The sequence below is a fragment of the Dryas octopetala genome, chromosome 8 (genome assembly GCF_963921425.1).
Source record: "Dryas octopetala chromosome 8, drDryOcto1.1, whole genome shotgun sequence".
NCBI lineage: Eukaryota > Viridiplantae > Streptophyta > Magnoliopsida > Rosales > Rosaceae > Dryas > Dryas octopetala.
Window position 1 is genome coordinate 2532768 of NC_141373.1, and position 15906 is coordinate 2548673.

Here is a 15906-nt window from a genome sequence, read left to right on the forward strand (position 1 = left end):
TACTCTACTCTATCCCCCCTCATGAGGAAAACACTTCGTAAAAAAGCACACTGTTTTCTGCAACGGTTTTCAGAGCCCGGTTTCAATGGCAGACTCCAAGTGCAACAACGACAGTACTAGTAGCTGCAGTAGGTTGATGAATCCATGGGTTCTTCATTTTCAGAAACTGGGTCTAGAGCTCAAGTGCGCTCTCTGGTCTGTATAGCGTTATAATATTTCTTCTTTGTTTTTATTTATTTTTTGTTTTATTTTTTGAGAAACAAACAGAGGCCTATGTAGAGTTTATCGGACATGAATTTCTTCTGATTTCATCTTGTTCTTGTTGATTGCAGCTTAAAATTGCTTAATCAACCGACATTACTCCGGTGCAATCACATTTTCTGCAAGTGGGTCTTCTACTTTTTGCTTAATATTCATTTTTGATTATTTTTGTTTCTCAAAATTGTTGATTTGATCTTGTTTGTGTTGGGTTTTTGAATTACTTGCAGTCCCTGCATACCCAATCTGGCACATTTTGGATCAGAGTGCCCTGTGTGCAAAATCAAAGTTTCTGATCAAGGTATAGCTCTTGATGCTCTTGATTAGGGTTTTATGATGGAAAATAGTAATCTTTCATAAATAATTAGTTTATTTGGGTCTGAATTTACAATATGTTGTGGAAACAAATAATATATCTAGTTAGTTCTCTTTCTGATGCAATGGCTTCCTGGGCTGACAGATCTCAGGCCTGCGCCTTTCATGGAGAACATAGTAGCCATCTACAAAAGCTTGGATGCCGCTTTCTGTGCCAATTTGGACCAACCTCCAGTTTCGCCTAATATCAGTTTTAGTAGGCAAATGACTAAAGAGCCATTTGACAATGGTCAAGGGGTTCGGGTTTCATGTAGTCCGAATCAGTCTGTTGCAGATAGAGTTGCCACAAAAGGCAGGGTAGACAACCGTAGAATGACAATAGTTGGCAATGGAGAAGAACTAGAGTTGGCTAGAAGGAGATCACCATTGTCAAGTTCTCAAGTAAGAGCTGGGGGAGTTGAAGAATGTATGACCATAGAAAGAGACATGAATCAGGGAGCACACTCATTGCCAAACAGTCCTCCTTCATTTGGTGATGCCAAAGCTTCAGATAATGATAGCTGTGATCCGCGCTGTGAGCAAGTGAGAATTTCATAGTTCTTGTCTTGCTAATTTCATTTCATTGTTCTTTTCCAATTGCAATAGTACTAATTATTTATTTCCTTGTCTTTATGTGCTGCATTTTTCAGATTTCAGAAAATTCTTTGGTCAAGAGATCAATCATCAAAATTGATGAGAGTGGAACAGGGCAGATGAGGAATGATTATTCTGCATCTGAAACTGATGGTCATTTGAGGAACCTCAAGAGACAAAAGAAACTGAACTATGAGCCAGAGCAGGAACTTAAGTCCAGGATACCTCCTAATGAATCATTGGCAAATAGCACCATTTGTGCATTTTGCCAGTTGTCCAGAATCTCAGAGGTTAATTGCTCTTATATATGCTAATCTTAGTCTCTTCTTGTATACATAGCGAAAGTATAGCTCATTGAATTGGTGAAATCTTTCAGGTTACAGGACCAATGTTGCATTATTCTAATGGGAAACCGGTGGTGGGAGATAAGGCAACTGTTTCAAATGTCATACATGTTCACAAATTATGCATTGATTGGTATGTTCAAGCTGTAATTATGTCATTTTTTTCTCTAGCATTGATTGTTATGTTCAAGCTGTAATTACTAGCATAGTTAGTAAATATGTGTATAAAACATGCAAGTATGTTTTTATTCTATATTTTTTGGAAAAAAAAAAACACTCATGTTCTTTGAAATGTAAAATGGAGCCACTTTGGTTCAAATTTGGTCTAACAATAGTGGTTTAACTCAATAGTCAAGAAAGTGATTGATATTTCTCTTTTACTTGTTAGTTGTTAACTTTATGTTATGGATTTTGAGATGCAGGGCACCACAAGTGTTTTATGTTGAGGAAACTGTTAAGAATTTGAAGGCCGAAGTGGCAAGGGGTGCAAAGCTAAGATGCAGCAAATGTGGGCTAAAAGGAGCACCCTTGGGATGCTATGTAAAATCCTGCCGGAGAAGCTATCATGTGCCCTGTGCAATTGAAATTTCTAAATGCCGTTGGGACTATGTATGTCATATGCTTTTATATGGAGTAGCATATTTTTTGTATTCAATGTAATTACTGTGTCCTTTTGTTTGGTATAGACTGTATAGTTAGAGATTTTGTTATCATATTTTTTTTTTTGTCAAAGTCAGTTAAGCCTTAAATAATAGTTTATTGGTATTCTTTTATGGATTCTTACAGGAAAGCTATCTGTTGCTTTGTCCAGTGCATTGTTCAGTTAGATTTCCCAAGGAGAAGTTGAATTCAGAGAAGCATGAGTATGACATCATTCTCTTAACTCTTTTGATTCCAAGTGATTAGTTGAAGCAGAAGTTTATGTTCTGGGGCATTTAATTGTTATAATTTTGTTGTAGGGTTTTTAATTCTTTGCTCTTCAAGATGTTTTATTCACTTATAAACCCTCAGCTCATGCAAAAGGAAAAGGCTTGAAAAGTGTTTCTTTTGAAGTGAAATTGCTGCTGGATAATAGTTCCCTGTCAATGTTTAATTTAATGTCCAATTCTCTGCCATTCTGCACACAGAAATTGTCAGCTGTCCAACAGTTGGGTAGCTTCAAATGGAGTGAAAAGGGTTTTTTGCCCATCTGGTTTGTCTCCTGAAGAGAAGGTTCGTTTGCACAGAATTTCTCCTTTTCTTAATCACTTGGTTCTGTGTTGTTATTACGACATGATGGAAAGTAATCTTGAGATAATCTCAAAGTTTGGTGCAGAATCTCTTCAAAAACATTGATTCTTTCTTTGCTTGGCTTGCAAGGACCTGGTTGTGGTCAAATTACTAATTTGTTTTCACTTTCTCTAAATATATTCGCATGACAAAAAAGCTTTATGTAGTGGTATTGTATGACTTGATTTTATATAATTATATTGGTTGTAATTTGTAAAGGCTTATCCTTGGATAAAATTTATGAGGGCATTGTTATAAGGTGGATTGTAGAATTGAGGCTCCTGATTTTCAGGCCTAGAGGTCTCCTAAAAGTAATCAATCTGCCATGCCAATTTGTTTATTATGTGGCCTAGAGACCATGGTCTCCTTTGTAAACTAAAAATCTTGTTTGCTGTATCAGAAACTAATATATTTTCTTTGAATGGTGCAGCTTCTTTTGTGCAATTTTGCTGAGATAAGTGGTGCAATTGTGTCAAAGAACTGGACACCAGATGTTACACATGTGATTGCAGCTATGGATGAGGATGGTGCATATGTTCGGACATTTAAAGTTCTCATGGCTATGTTGGCTGGAAGATGGGTTCTGAAAATTAATTGTAAGTTAAACTTGGATATTCTACACTTTACTCTTTAGTTTAATACCTAAGCTTTACACTTTGTTGCTTGCTATTGGTTGCTTTGATTACTTTTTTTTAAATGTATGTTTTGACTAAATTTTCATGCATTTGTTGTCACCGAGGTCTTTTAGTTATTTTGTTATTCATCACCTAACCTGCCTTTTATTTGCTTTTTATCATGTTAATGTCTAATTACATAGAAAATGAGTGCAGGGGTAAAAGCATGCATGGAAGCCATGCATCATGTGGATGAAGTACCTTATGAAGTTGGTCTTGACAACTACGGGTGTCAGAATGGCCCAAAAACTGGCAGGCTTAGGGCATTAAACAATGTAAGTTCCTCTAATGAATATTAAAAGCATTAACTCTACATGCAATATCAAGATTATATAGTTCCAACCATCTTGAGCACTTTTTTTTTATACATCTGTCTTCCAACTAGAATATCTGGCCCGATAATTCAATTGGTTTTTCATAACATTTGTAAATATAATGCAATCATTTCATCCAGTCCTTGGTTGGCAACTTATGGATTTCTATATTCAAATTAAAAAAAAAAAATGTTAGAGGTCAAAAAGTCAGATTGTAGGGTCAAATACAATGCTTATGTTATATGGTCAAATACCTTCCCTTTCAGTTTTAAACTCAATTCTTCCTATATAATAAAAAAGTTTTAGACTCAATTACGCAAATCTTACGGTAGCTCTATTTGATTCTAGTTATTGGATTATTTCCTTTGCAGGATCCGAAGCTCTTTGATGGTTTGAATTTCTATTTTGCTGGTGATTTTGTACCGAATAGAAAGGAAGATCTTCAAGATTTGATCATAGCCGCAGGAGGTACTGTTTCCATCAGTATGGAAGAACTTTTGGAACCAAGTCGTCATGAAGAGTCTGCTTCAAGGACACTAGTTGTTTACAACCTTGACCCCCCACCAGGATGCAAGTTGGGGGAAGAAGTTTCAATCCTTTGGCAAAGATCAAATGAGGCAGGTGATGTAGCTGCCAAAACTGGCTCCCAAATCATTGGTCACACGTGGCTGTTGGAATCAATTGCAAGATATGAGTTACAGCCTATTGTCTGTTGAGAAAGTATGGAATGCAGTGATCTTTGTTAAAGTCAAGACTCAAGAATATCTATCTAGCAAAAAGAAAGGTCGAGGATGGTAATCCATCGGAATGGGGCCTTTCTGAAAGAAAGATGTTAACATCCACATGTATATGTTAGTTTTTGGCTAGGTTATTTTCAACAACATGCATTCAGTTTGATGTCTCTACGAAACTGCAAATGCCTTGTAAACCTCTATTCTATATGCAAATGAAGTTCAAATTTTTTGATATCTTGAAATAGTATTTTATTTGTTTATATTTAGTTTTATTTTGAACTTTTTTCTCGCAATTAAATGAGTAACTGTTTGAAAGCAACTCGCATTTTGAATGAAATTAAAGTTTAATTGAGACATCCATGTTGTATATAGTTGTGGACACTTTACAGTTTACACCAACAATAATTGTTTTACAAATTAATATGCAAGCAAGTTAAGCAACTCTTTGTACATTGATCTCAAACTGGATAAAAACTCATAGATTTAAGTATGTACAATGCGGTGGCAGTGAACTTCCAATCCAAGTGCTTGAAAGAATTCTGACTTTTGGAAAATGCTTGACACACAGAATGAAACCCGTATAACTTGGACAAGTTGTGGGAATACATTGGCATGTATTTGACTCTAGGAACTATGAAGTAGGCATACACAAGAAACTTTTATAATCAGCTTCTAAGTGAAGTATTTGAGCCATCATTATGCTCTTGAGCTGAAGTTTTGTTTGGCAAAGTTTCCATGGCAAAGCCTCCCTTGGATTCCCTCACGTCTGCATTATAAACAAAGAACTTGGCGACGAGCAGGAAGAAGAGGAAGTTGAGAAAGCTCAAGCCAGCCAAGAAAAAATAGTAGTAGTCTAAATGGGAGATGTTCAGGTTATCCAAAATCCAACCCCTGTGGCCATGTCTCTTGGTCATTTCAGAAACTGTTGTCAGAAGAAAACTACTAAGAAAACTCCCAATTCCCAAGCTGGTAGTGAAGTATGAGGTCCCCAGGCTTTTCATGCCTTCTGGTGCTTGGTCATAGAAAAACTCTATCTTGGCCGTTTCCACAAAGGAATCAGCAATTCCCATCAAAGCAAACTGAGGTAAGAGAATAAAAATTGTGAGAGGAACTGTGTCACTTTTGCCAAAGAGGTGGTGCTCTCTTATCACACTCAGCCTCCTTCTTTCAGCCAAGCAAGCTGTGATCATGATCATGATATGCAGCACAAGGCCAATGCCTAGTCTCTGCAGCAATGTAATCCCTCTCGGGTTCTTCGTGTATCGCCGGGCCAGTGGGATGAAGTAGCGGTCATAGAGTACAAGGCTAATCAGCATGAAGATTGTGATAAATGCGCCAAGACATGCTGGAGGGATTTCAAAATGGCGACCCATACTAAGGTCTAGTGTAATGCCTTGTTTGATGAAAAGGGTTCCTCCTTGGGCTAACATGGTGCTTGGTACAAATGTGGCAATCAGAATAGGGACCATTTTGATCATTTGCTTGGATTCTTCAACTTGGGTCACTGGACATAGCATCCATGGTGAAGTTGGTCCACTCTTTACAGCTGCTTTGTCAAGGAATCTGCAGGCAATGCAGTGCTACTGGTGATTAATTAAGGATCTGTCAAAACTTATAAATAAATTATTTTTCTATGAGGGTCATTGCCAAGATGGAAAAGAAATTTGATCAAGAAAAAAGCAACTAAACTATATGCTCTTAATGCAATTAGCACTCCATATATGTTTAGCCTCTTGTACTCCAAACTGAATTCTTCATAATTTTAATACACTCGAAATATAGAGTGCCAAAAGCTAAATAGAAGTACTGATAACGCCGGCCAAATTTGGGTCACTAATGTAAACTACATCTTTAATAGAAGTGAAACCACTTATATAGATGAGTTTCACTTCTATTAATGACGTGGTTCGTGTAAGATTAGAGTGAGAACAAAGTTTAGAATTGTACTTCAGGATGATTTAGATTTACCTTAATGAAGGGGAGTGGTCAATTCTGAATTTCCCATTGTTTGTGTAGTCTTCCAAGCTCAACTCATGAAGCTCTTTTTGGTCATCTGGGATGGGTACCCTCCACTTCCTTATAGCAGCCACAAGCACATGAGCTATCCTACTGAAAGGACTCTCTGAAGGCAACTTGTGCCTATAAAATTTAGTGCCCAGCAAGAACACCACAACAGAGAGTGCAAGTCCAAGTGTTGGAAGCCCATATCCAAGGGCCCAGCCCACTCTGTCTTGTATGTAAATCAAAAGGTTTAATTATCGATTTACCACCCAAAACTGTAACTCATTCCTACTTTACCACCTGAAAGTTTTTTTGTCTCAGATTACTACCTGTAACTTACATCCGTGTCCCATTTTACCTTGTTCCGTCAACAATTCCGTTAATGCTGACGATCTGGCCGTTAATGCTGACGTGGCGCGCTAGATGTGCGCCACGTGTCACATCTTTTTTTATTTTTTCACTTTTTTTTATTTTTTTATTTTTATAAACTTTGAAAATTAATTAAAAATAGCTCCGAACTCAGAAAAATACAAAAAAAATTCCTACGGACTCGTCTTGACTAGCACTAATTTACTATAAGGTTAAATTACCAATTTGCCCTCTAAAAATTTTCAAAAAAATTAGAAAGTCCAAATTTATTTCTAAAAAATTAAAATAAACTTTCCTCTATTAAATAAATTCTAGAAAAAATTCTAGAATTTTCGTAAACTCTTGGACAAATTCTCAAAAATATTTTGAAAAATTACCAAAAGCTTGTTTTAGAAAATTATTTCGAGACTTTACAGAAATTTTAGAATTTTTCTAGAATTTATTTTATAGAGAATTTTATTTTTCTCTAAGACCGAGAGGTCTTTTGGGTAGCAAGTGTTCACGAGAAAGGTATTGTTAGTTTTTAGAAGACTAACGGTGCAGACCTCATATTTTTTGGAGTTCGGGAGATTATTCTATGAATTTTCAAAGAGTCTAGAGTATTTTAATTTTCTAGAAATAAATTTGGACTTTCCAAATTTTTTGGAAATTTTTAGAGGGAAAATTGGCATTTTGACCCCATAGTAAATTAGTACTAGTTAAGACAAGTCGGTAGGAATTTTCTGTGTATTTTTCTAAGTTCGGAGCTATTTTTAATTAATTTTCAAAGTTTATAAAAATAGAAAAATCAAAAAAATCAAAAAATACAAAAAAGATGTGACACGTGGCGCACATCCAGCGCGCCACGTCAGCATTAACGGAATTGTTGACGGAACAAGGTAAAATGGGACACGGATGTAAGTTACAGGTGGTAATCTGGGACAAAAAAACTTTCAGGTGGTAAAGTGGGAATGAGTTACAATTTTGGGTGGTAAATCGATAATTAAGCCAAATCAAAAAGGTGTTTGAGAAAAGGGTCCCAAAGAAGATGCTGAACATCCACCAATTGAAGAAGGAGAGTTTTTGGGTCCTCTCTTTGGGCTGGAAATCATCAAATTGGTCCGCACCCATGGTTGAGATGTTGGGCTTGGTACCACCAGTTCCAAGTGCGATAATGTACAATGCACAGTAGAATATGCCCACTTGGAACGGTGAGGCTCGTTCGTCACAATCTTCGAATTTGACTCCATGGCTGCATGACGGTGCTCTTAGGGCAGGTAATGAAACTGCTAGTGTTAGTAGGGACATTCCCTAATTGGTAACAAATGGAAGCATTCTCAATCATCTTGGATCCATTAATTTTTAAAAACATATAGAATGCATGGCATGCATGTGTAGAGAAATGAGATATTAGGTACGGAAAAATATTCTCTTATTAAAATTTGACATGTTACGTTGTCAATTATGAACGAAACCAAGTTTAAAAGCTTCCCTGATTAGACTGTCACTATAAATCATTGATTATGTGAAATGATGAAATATGACTTGAATGCTTGATCTATATTAACTGATAATTGTCAAATATATATCTGAGAAGAAAATATTACACATTCTAAGTGTAAGTTTGGATATTGAGTTTGTAGATGTTATATGTACCGCAAGATATATGGCAGAAGCAATGACAAAAGTCCAGTAGCGGCCGAGATGAGCATCGGCAATATAAGCGCCTAAAAGGGGTGTCATCCACACGGTGCCGACCCAGTTGGTGACGTTGTTTGAAGAGGTAACGGTGCCTTCATGCAGCTTCTTTGTCAAATACACCACCAAATTTGAAGCAATTCCATGATATGCCATCCTCTCAAACACTTCATACCCTACAATACAAATTAAACATATAATCTAACAGATTTAAGTCTTTCAAACCAGATTAGCAAGAGTAGTGCCACACACTCACTCAACAAGACAAAAAACGTACTAGCTTAATTAATTTACTTTAATCTCGCCTTTGTTAACTATAGTTTGATATATATTGTTGACATATATCCTGATAACTTAAATTTTTCGAATCTTGTAATTGTCTAATTAATATGGTATCAGAGCTTTGATAATTTCTTGATGCCATCGGTTTTAAACTTTCAACTCTCAAAAGAAGAACATAATTAACCACCATGTATATATGGAAAAAAGAATTACTTGAAAAATATGGAGTAGTGCATGCGTTACGTACCTACAATGAAGGAACAAGCTGTCCATCTGCCTGTCTTTGATCTTAAAATGGGTCGACCTTTGAGATCCACAGTCCCATCTTGTGTGTGATCCTCTCTTCCATATGCAGAACCTTTCTCTTCTACCTTTGCCATCATAAGGTAATGAAATGAATAGGGGCTTGGGCGTTGAAAATCATGTGATCACAGCTCGTAGATAGCTTTTTATAAAATGTGAGGGAGCTCGGACAGCTTAACCCAAGGACCTTTCAACTTAGTTTTCAACCTCCACTATTGTAGATTTTCCATTCGCTTTCCCGGTCACCTAGTTTTATTTTATTATTTTAATATGTATAACAAATACGTAAAATATGTACGGAGCTTTTATTTAAATTGTACGATTGACATCGGTTGATAAATATAGAACTCATTTAGTTACTCGAAATTTGGACTACTGCACGCCTACCTCTAGATTCTTATGGTTTTCTACTTATATTATTTGAATGAAATTATTTATATCACATTTTTCATATCAAATGTCTAATAACGTTGGGATCCACATGTGACATAAAAAATAGGTCACAATACATTTTTATTTCAGGTAGTCTGTTAGGGTTTCATCCTTGTAGTTTAAAGCATACATTAATCATATACACCTGCTTTCAATTTAGGATGCAATATAGTTCAAATCCCTAACTTAATTTATTACTAAATGGACTGAATGGAAGATCGAGTATTTTAGTCAAGTCCCTAAACTAGTTGAACAATTTAATGACGAGTAATTGATACAAGCATTGACGACGTTAACACAATAGATCATGAAGTCTAGAACAAGCCATGAACTACAAATCATCGAAGGATTTGGATCCTCTCTCTTGACACGTACGCCTTCTTATTTGTCAATTCTTATGAACTGTTTATATGGAAATGATCCCAATCAAGCTTTGATAATCAAAATTATAAACAATTAAGAAAAACAAAAAAGATGGGGTCATGAAATATTATTAATTAATCATGTACGGTCATGTTAATTGCTGTTAGTACGTGTTTGTTTTGTATGAAATATCTATTATTTCATGGAATCTAAGTTGGCCGGCCCCAAATATGCAAATTCCAAAAAAAAAAAAAAAAAAGTTGATTTTTTAAATGAATATATACATGCATCAACTTCGGATCACTACATTTATATACATATATTTTTAGACGATTGTGAATAGCATACCTCTAAAAAGAAATTACAGACGTGATATTTATGATCACATTATATATGAAAGAAGTGATCGATGGAGCCCAGGTGGGACAGAGAATTAAGGCTCACAAATTGAGCAAACAAATTAAAAGGGTTGTGAGAGTCTCGTGACATAGACAAAGGCTTAAACTAGTCCAAGAAAACTACGTACCATAATGAGAGACAAGTTGATCACCTTGTTAACTCCAACCAAAGAAATAAAAGCAAGGAAAAAGTCTAATAGGTCCAAGAAAACTTCAACCTTCCACTAGATTTGGGCCAATATATATCTAAATGGGACAACTTTATAGGCCAGGCTATATGTATATATATGTTGTTTTCGATTGATGTGTTAAGAACGGTTATATATGCCAATCCAAGTTATAAACCAATCGTTAATTAGGTATATATATACACGACAAAAAATTTGATTCCATGGTGAAAATTTTAAGAAGGTTGCTGGATACACTGTATGACAACCCTATGAATGCAAACCCACATATGTTACATTAGCCATATTGACTTCTAGAATACAAGGAAAACTGAGTGGTTGTCAAAAAGAACTTAAGAAGTAGAATGGTCCATATGACAATATGCATGGTGGGCAAAATTTGATCCAGAAATCTTAGCTAATGTTACACGTACATATACCATATTAACTAATATCATTGGCGATCACATTTCTGGTATTGATAAAATTTATTTGAATAGATGAGTCTTATATGGCTCTCCATCTTTAAAAGATACATGCAGTTTCAAAATACTCTCTTAAAAATTTTGAAAGATTGAAAAAGTCCAGTCTCATTTTACACCATTGAGAGATCTTGAGAATATGGATCGACTTGCATTTCCTTTTTTTCATATTAATTGGTAGGATTAATCAATTAGATTTTCTTTGATCTTAAATAAGAAGCAAGGAACATACCCAAAAAAGGGAAAAAACTTGTATCAAGTCTTCACATCTTGAAAGATCAAGCAAGCTAGCTAGCTAGCTTCCTTTGGAAAATTAAGCTTCCACAGCTATCTTGGTTTCATTGATTTCTGCACTATAAACAAAGAACTTTGCCGCAACCAGAAAGAACAGGAAGTTAAGGAACACCAAGGCAGCCAACAATGCATAGTAATAGTCCAAATGGGACACATTCAAATTGTCCAAGACCCACCCTTTGTGCCCATGCCTCTTGGTCACATGAGAAACTGTCGTCAGAAGAAAACTATTCAGAAAACTCCCAAATGCATAGCTGCAAGTGTAATATGAGGTCCCCAAGCTCTTCATACCCTGTGGTGCTTGGTCATAGAAAAACTCAATCTTTGCTACTTCAACAAATGTATCAGCCACACCCATCAAAGCAAATTGGGGCAGCAAAACAAATATAGTGAGAGGAACTATCTCTCCTTTGCCAAAGATGTCGTTTTCTCTTGCAACGACGAGTCGTTTTCTCTCAATCAAGCAAGCAATGACCATGACTATGATGTGCATCACAAACCCAATTCCCATTCTCTGCAGCAGTGAGATTCCTCTTGGGTTTTTAGTGTAGGGCCTGAGTGATGGAACCAAGAAACGATCATAGATTGCTAGGCTGATCAACATGGAGAGGGTTATGAAGGCTCCAAGGGCTGCAGGGGGGATATGGAAATGGGGGCCCATGCTTGGGTCCAGTGTGGTACCTTGCTTTATGAATAGGGTGTGGGTTTGGGCTATGAGAATGGCAGGTATGAATGTTGTGAGCAAAACTGGAATCATCTTTGTCATTTGTTTGGTTTCTTCAACTTGGGTCACTGGGATTAGAGCCCATGGTGTGCTTTGCCCAATTTTCACAGCAGCTCTGTCAAGGAATCTGCAGGAGTTTAATTCAGTGTTATTAGTGAGTTGGAAGATCAAGTTCTTGTAGACTTGTAGTTTGGTTCATTTTTCACTTAGGTTCTAATAGTTTCAACTTTGAAAATAGTAATCAACATTTTTGATTAAGGACAAGTTAAGAATTTCGCCAACTAAATTTACGAAATAGTTGTGTAGAACACCATTTGGAAAGATGGTTTTACCCCTACACACGAGCACCATGTAGTGTCACGACCATTCCCACACTATAATTGTCAAAATTAAAACTACGAGAATTCAAATGGACCAAGTTATATGAGCAACAAACACAATTTGGTCTTTTAGAATATTAAGAACAAGTACCTCAATGAAGGGGTGTGGTCAATTCTGAGTTTCCCTTTGTCTGCATACTCTTCCAAGCTCAGTTCATGAAGTTCTTTGGGGTCATTTGGAACAGGCACTTTCCACTTCCTAGTAGCTGCCACTAGCACCTGAGCAACCCTAGTGATAGGACTCCCTGAAGGCATTTTGTGCCTGTAAAATGGGGTGCCCAACAAGAACACCACCACTGAAATCACAAGCCCAACTGTTGGGAGCCCATCGCCAAGGGCCCAACCAACATTGTCTTGTATGTACCCCAAGCAGGTGTTGGAGAAGAGGTTCCCAAAGAATACGCAGAACATCCACCAATTAAAGAAGGAGAGCTTGTGGGCCTTCTCCTTGGGTTCAAAATCATCAAATTGATCTGCACCCAAGGTTGAGATGTTGGGCTTGGTTCCACCAGCTCCAACTGCTATCATGTACAATGCACAATAGAATATACCCACTTGGAAAGGTGAAGCTTTTCTGCAATCCTCTTCTTTGATGCCATGGCTGCATGACGGTGGTCTCAAAGCTGGCACTGATACTGCTAGGGTTAATAGTGACATTCCCTGTTTAATTGCAGTAAAAAATAAAATAAAAAGTTATTGAATTATCTCAAAAGAAAATTTAGGGTAAATTGTCAAATTGTGTACATGCATGAGCGATTTTCAATCGTTGATTAATGTGAATCTCATTGTGGGTCTCACATGCATTTACGGTTAGAAATTGTTCACATGGACAAGTGGACAACTATCCTAAACACAACTCTATCTCAAATAATTAAGAGAAGTATGGAATTACATTTGTTGAGAATTTGTCTTCAAACTCTTTTCCTTTTACCATAAGATAAATGGTGGATGCCATAACAAAGGTCCAATATGTTGTTAGAATCAACATTACATACTCAAACATGAATCCGTCTTATCAATGTTTCAAATTGATAGTCTCAACACATAACATACTAGCCAAACTATCTAACAACTCTAGTAATTATCTAATACAGCCTAAAAGAACCCATATTTTTGATATTGAAGTTATATGAAACTGAAGACAACTCTTCTGAGGTAAAAAATGCAGTTTGTGTCCAAAATTTTACCATAAGATAGATGGCTGATGCCATGACACAGGTCCAATATCGACCAAGATATGTATCTGCAATGTAAGCACCTAATGTTGGTGTGATCCATAGGGTACCAGCCCAGTTGGTGACATTGTTTGAGGATTGTACAGTGCCTTCATGGAGCTTCCTTGTCAAATACACCACTAGGTTTGCTGAAATCCCATGGTTTGCCATCCTCTCAAATATTTCATACCCTACAACAACAAGGTTACACCATATTCATTCCTAGTAGTTAGTCCAGTTGAAATTGAGACATGGATTAAGGAGCTGTAACAAAACACACGCACATATATATATTATAAGCTATAAATACACAGACCTACAATGAAGGAGCAAGCTCTCCATCTCCCAGTCTTTGACCTTAAATTAGGTCTACCTTTGAGATCCACAGTCCCATCTTGTGTGTGATCCTGTCCTCCATTTGCAGGGCCTTTCTCCTCTGCTTTTTCCATAATGTTAGAGCTAGAAAGCAAAAAACACTTGTACTCTAGCTAGTTGGAATTCACTAATTTGAAGGTACATGTATACACATACATATATATATATATATAGGTTTTAAAAGTTTGGAGAAGGATCAATGACATAATATTTTTACACAAGTTTTTGATGGAGCTCATTCCATATAAGATTTCAACGTTTCGAACCGTCTATTTTTTAGGTTTTCATTAAAAGATTATTATTGCAAAAAATTAGGTAAATCGAAAACCATTTACCTACAAAAATTAAATTGTTAACATCTCAAGTGTTTATTTTGTTGACAATTTAATATTTGTAGGTAAATGATTTCCGATTTATCTAATTTTTTACAAGGATGATCCTTTAATGGAAATCTAAAAAATAGACGGTTCGGATCATTAAAATCCTATATGAAATGGACTCCATTAAAAATTCGTGTAAAAAATATAGTGTCACAGATCCGTCCCCTAAAAGTTTAGACCATGTAAACTTAAGGTTGTCAACAAAAAAACAAATTAAGGACCTTTCGTGAGCTTCCAAGACTATAATTTTTTTTTTCGGTGCGAAGACTATAACATTTTTCATTTCTTTATTAAATATTTTTTACTTTTTTTTTTTTTTTTTTTTTACTTTTTGATTTTACAGACATCTTTAGTGAGAAAGCTGTATGTTATTTGTTTTACATCATTGTCTTATTTCATCATGTGGTTTGGCTAAATTTAATTTCCTGTGTTTTGCTGGCTTTTGAGGATGTTGCAAACTTGCAGATAGTTGCAATGACCAAGTGGCGTCTACTCAGGGATTCCATTCCCACCTGCTGAAAAAGATGTGATCATTCTTACTATGAATATGTGAAAAGGTATAGTCTTATAGACAATTCTATGACAATAATAGACACATTGATTAGGCAAGGCGTACACATAAATTAAACAATACAGTAAACAAATTTTTGAGCATAATCATTTTTTAAGGAGAAAGTCGAGCAACTTAAGCCTTTGAGGTTAGCAAAAGTGGTATAAACAAGAAAAGGAGAAAGTCAGCCAGCCTATCCGACCCACCGAATCAAATAAGACACCAAAGAAATATCTAATGGTTCCAAGAAGAATGCTTTCATTGGTAACCACCCAATTGCTAATTATACATTTATACCCCATTCAACTTTTTCCTTGAAAGTTTTTATTTTACCCTAAATAAAAAAAACATAAAGAAATCACAAAAAATAAAAAAATAAAAAATTATAACCCTAACCAAGAACCCAACCCAGCAGCCCTATCCCCTCAGCTCCTCACTGCCAGCAGGCCAGTCTGAGGCCGGTGGTGAAGTGTGCTGCTTTTCTTGAGGGGTATAATAACTAATAAGGTTCAGAGGCGAAGATTCCTCAGACAACAATGCGTTCTATCCACCTTGGCTTTGTCTTCCTTGAGAGGGAAACTTGGGGCTGTCAAGAAACAGGCACAGTGGTCGATAGTGGAGCTTCAGCCTAGCTTTGCGTATGCATGTTACAGTGACAGGACTAACCACATTCAGAGGTTCAAAGAAAATCCAGTGGGGAAGGCGCATATTCTGACATCACCTCAGGTCCACAGGTGAGGTCCGCAGCTCAAAATTCTTTACTCACAAGGACTGGCTTGGACAACTCTGAACCCAACCAGGCAAGCAAATGCATCCAGCAACTCCATCTGAAAAAGCATGTCCATGCTACAACATATATGTTCCTAATTAGAATGCGGCATTGCCATTTGCTCCTGTACAAAAAGTGCAAATCCAGGAGGAAAATTACAATGCCTTTAATAACATTTCAGTTGCCACTATTGTTATATGCAAGG

At 36.4% G+C, this 15906-nt stretch overlaps 3 protein-coding genes across 3 annotated transcripts; 1 reads left to right on the forward strand and 2 right to left on the reverse strand.

The window, feature by feature from the left end:
- Positions 1-58: 58 nt before the first annotated feature.
- Positions 59-4801, forward strand: BARD1 (breast cancer associated RING 1). Its single transcript, XM_086254785.1, has 12 exons — positions 59-195; positions 333-386; positions 489-559; positions 719-1155; positions 1263-1496; positions 1583-1683; positions 1973-2159; positions 2337-2413; positions 2678-2762; positions 3250-3415; positions 3650-3768; positions 4179-4801. The coding sequence occupies exons 1-12, from the start codon at positions 86-88 to the stop codon at positions 4521-4523; spliced, it is 1986 nt and encodes a 661-aa protein (XP_086110911.1). The 5' UTR covers positions 59-85; the 3' UTR covers positions 4524-4801.
- Positions 4802-5098: 297 nt separating this feature from the next.
- Positions 5099-9264, reverse strand: LOC147275948 (protein NRT1/ PTR FAMILY 5.2-like). The gene is made up of 5 exons (XM_086253621.1): positions 9118-9264; positions 8547-8764; positions 7912-8201; positions 6510-6791; positions 5099-6104 (listed from the first exon to the last, which is right to left on the reverse strand). The coding sequence occupies exons 1-5, from the start codon at positions 9251-9253 to the stop codon at positions 5207-5209; spliced, it is 1824 nt and encodes a 607-aa protein (XP_086109747.1). The 5' UTR covers positions 9254-9264; the 3' UTR covers positions 5099-5206.
- A 2064-nt stretch (positions 9265-11328) lies between these two features.
- Positions 11329-14076, reverse strand: LOC147275949 (protein NRT1/ PTR FAMILY 5.2-like). The gene is made up of 4 exons (XM_086254566.1): positions 13944-14076; positions 13601-13818; positions 12505-13073; positions 11329-12160 (listed from the first exon to the last, which is right to left on the reverse strand). The coding sequence occupies exons 1-4, from the start codon at positions 14074-14076 to the stop codon at positions 11329-11331; spliced, it is 1752 nt and encodes a 583-aa protein (XP_086110692.1).
- Between the last annotated feature and the right edge of the window lie 1830 nt (positions 14077-15906).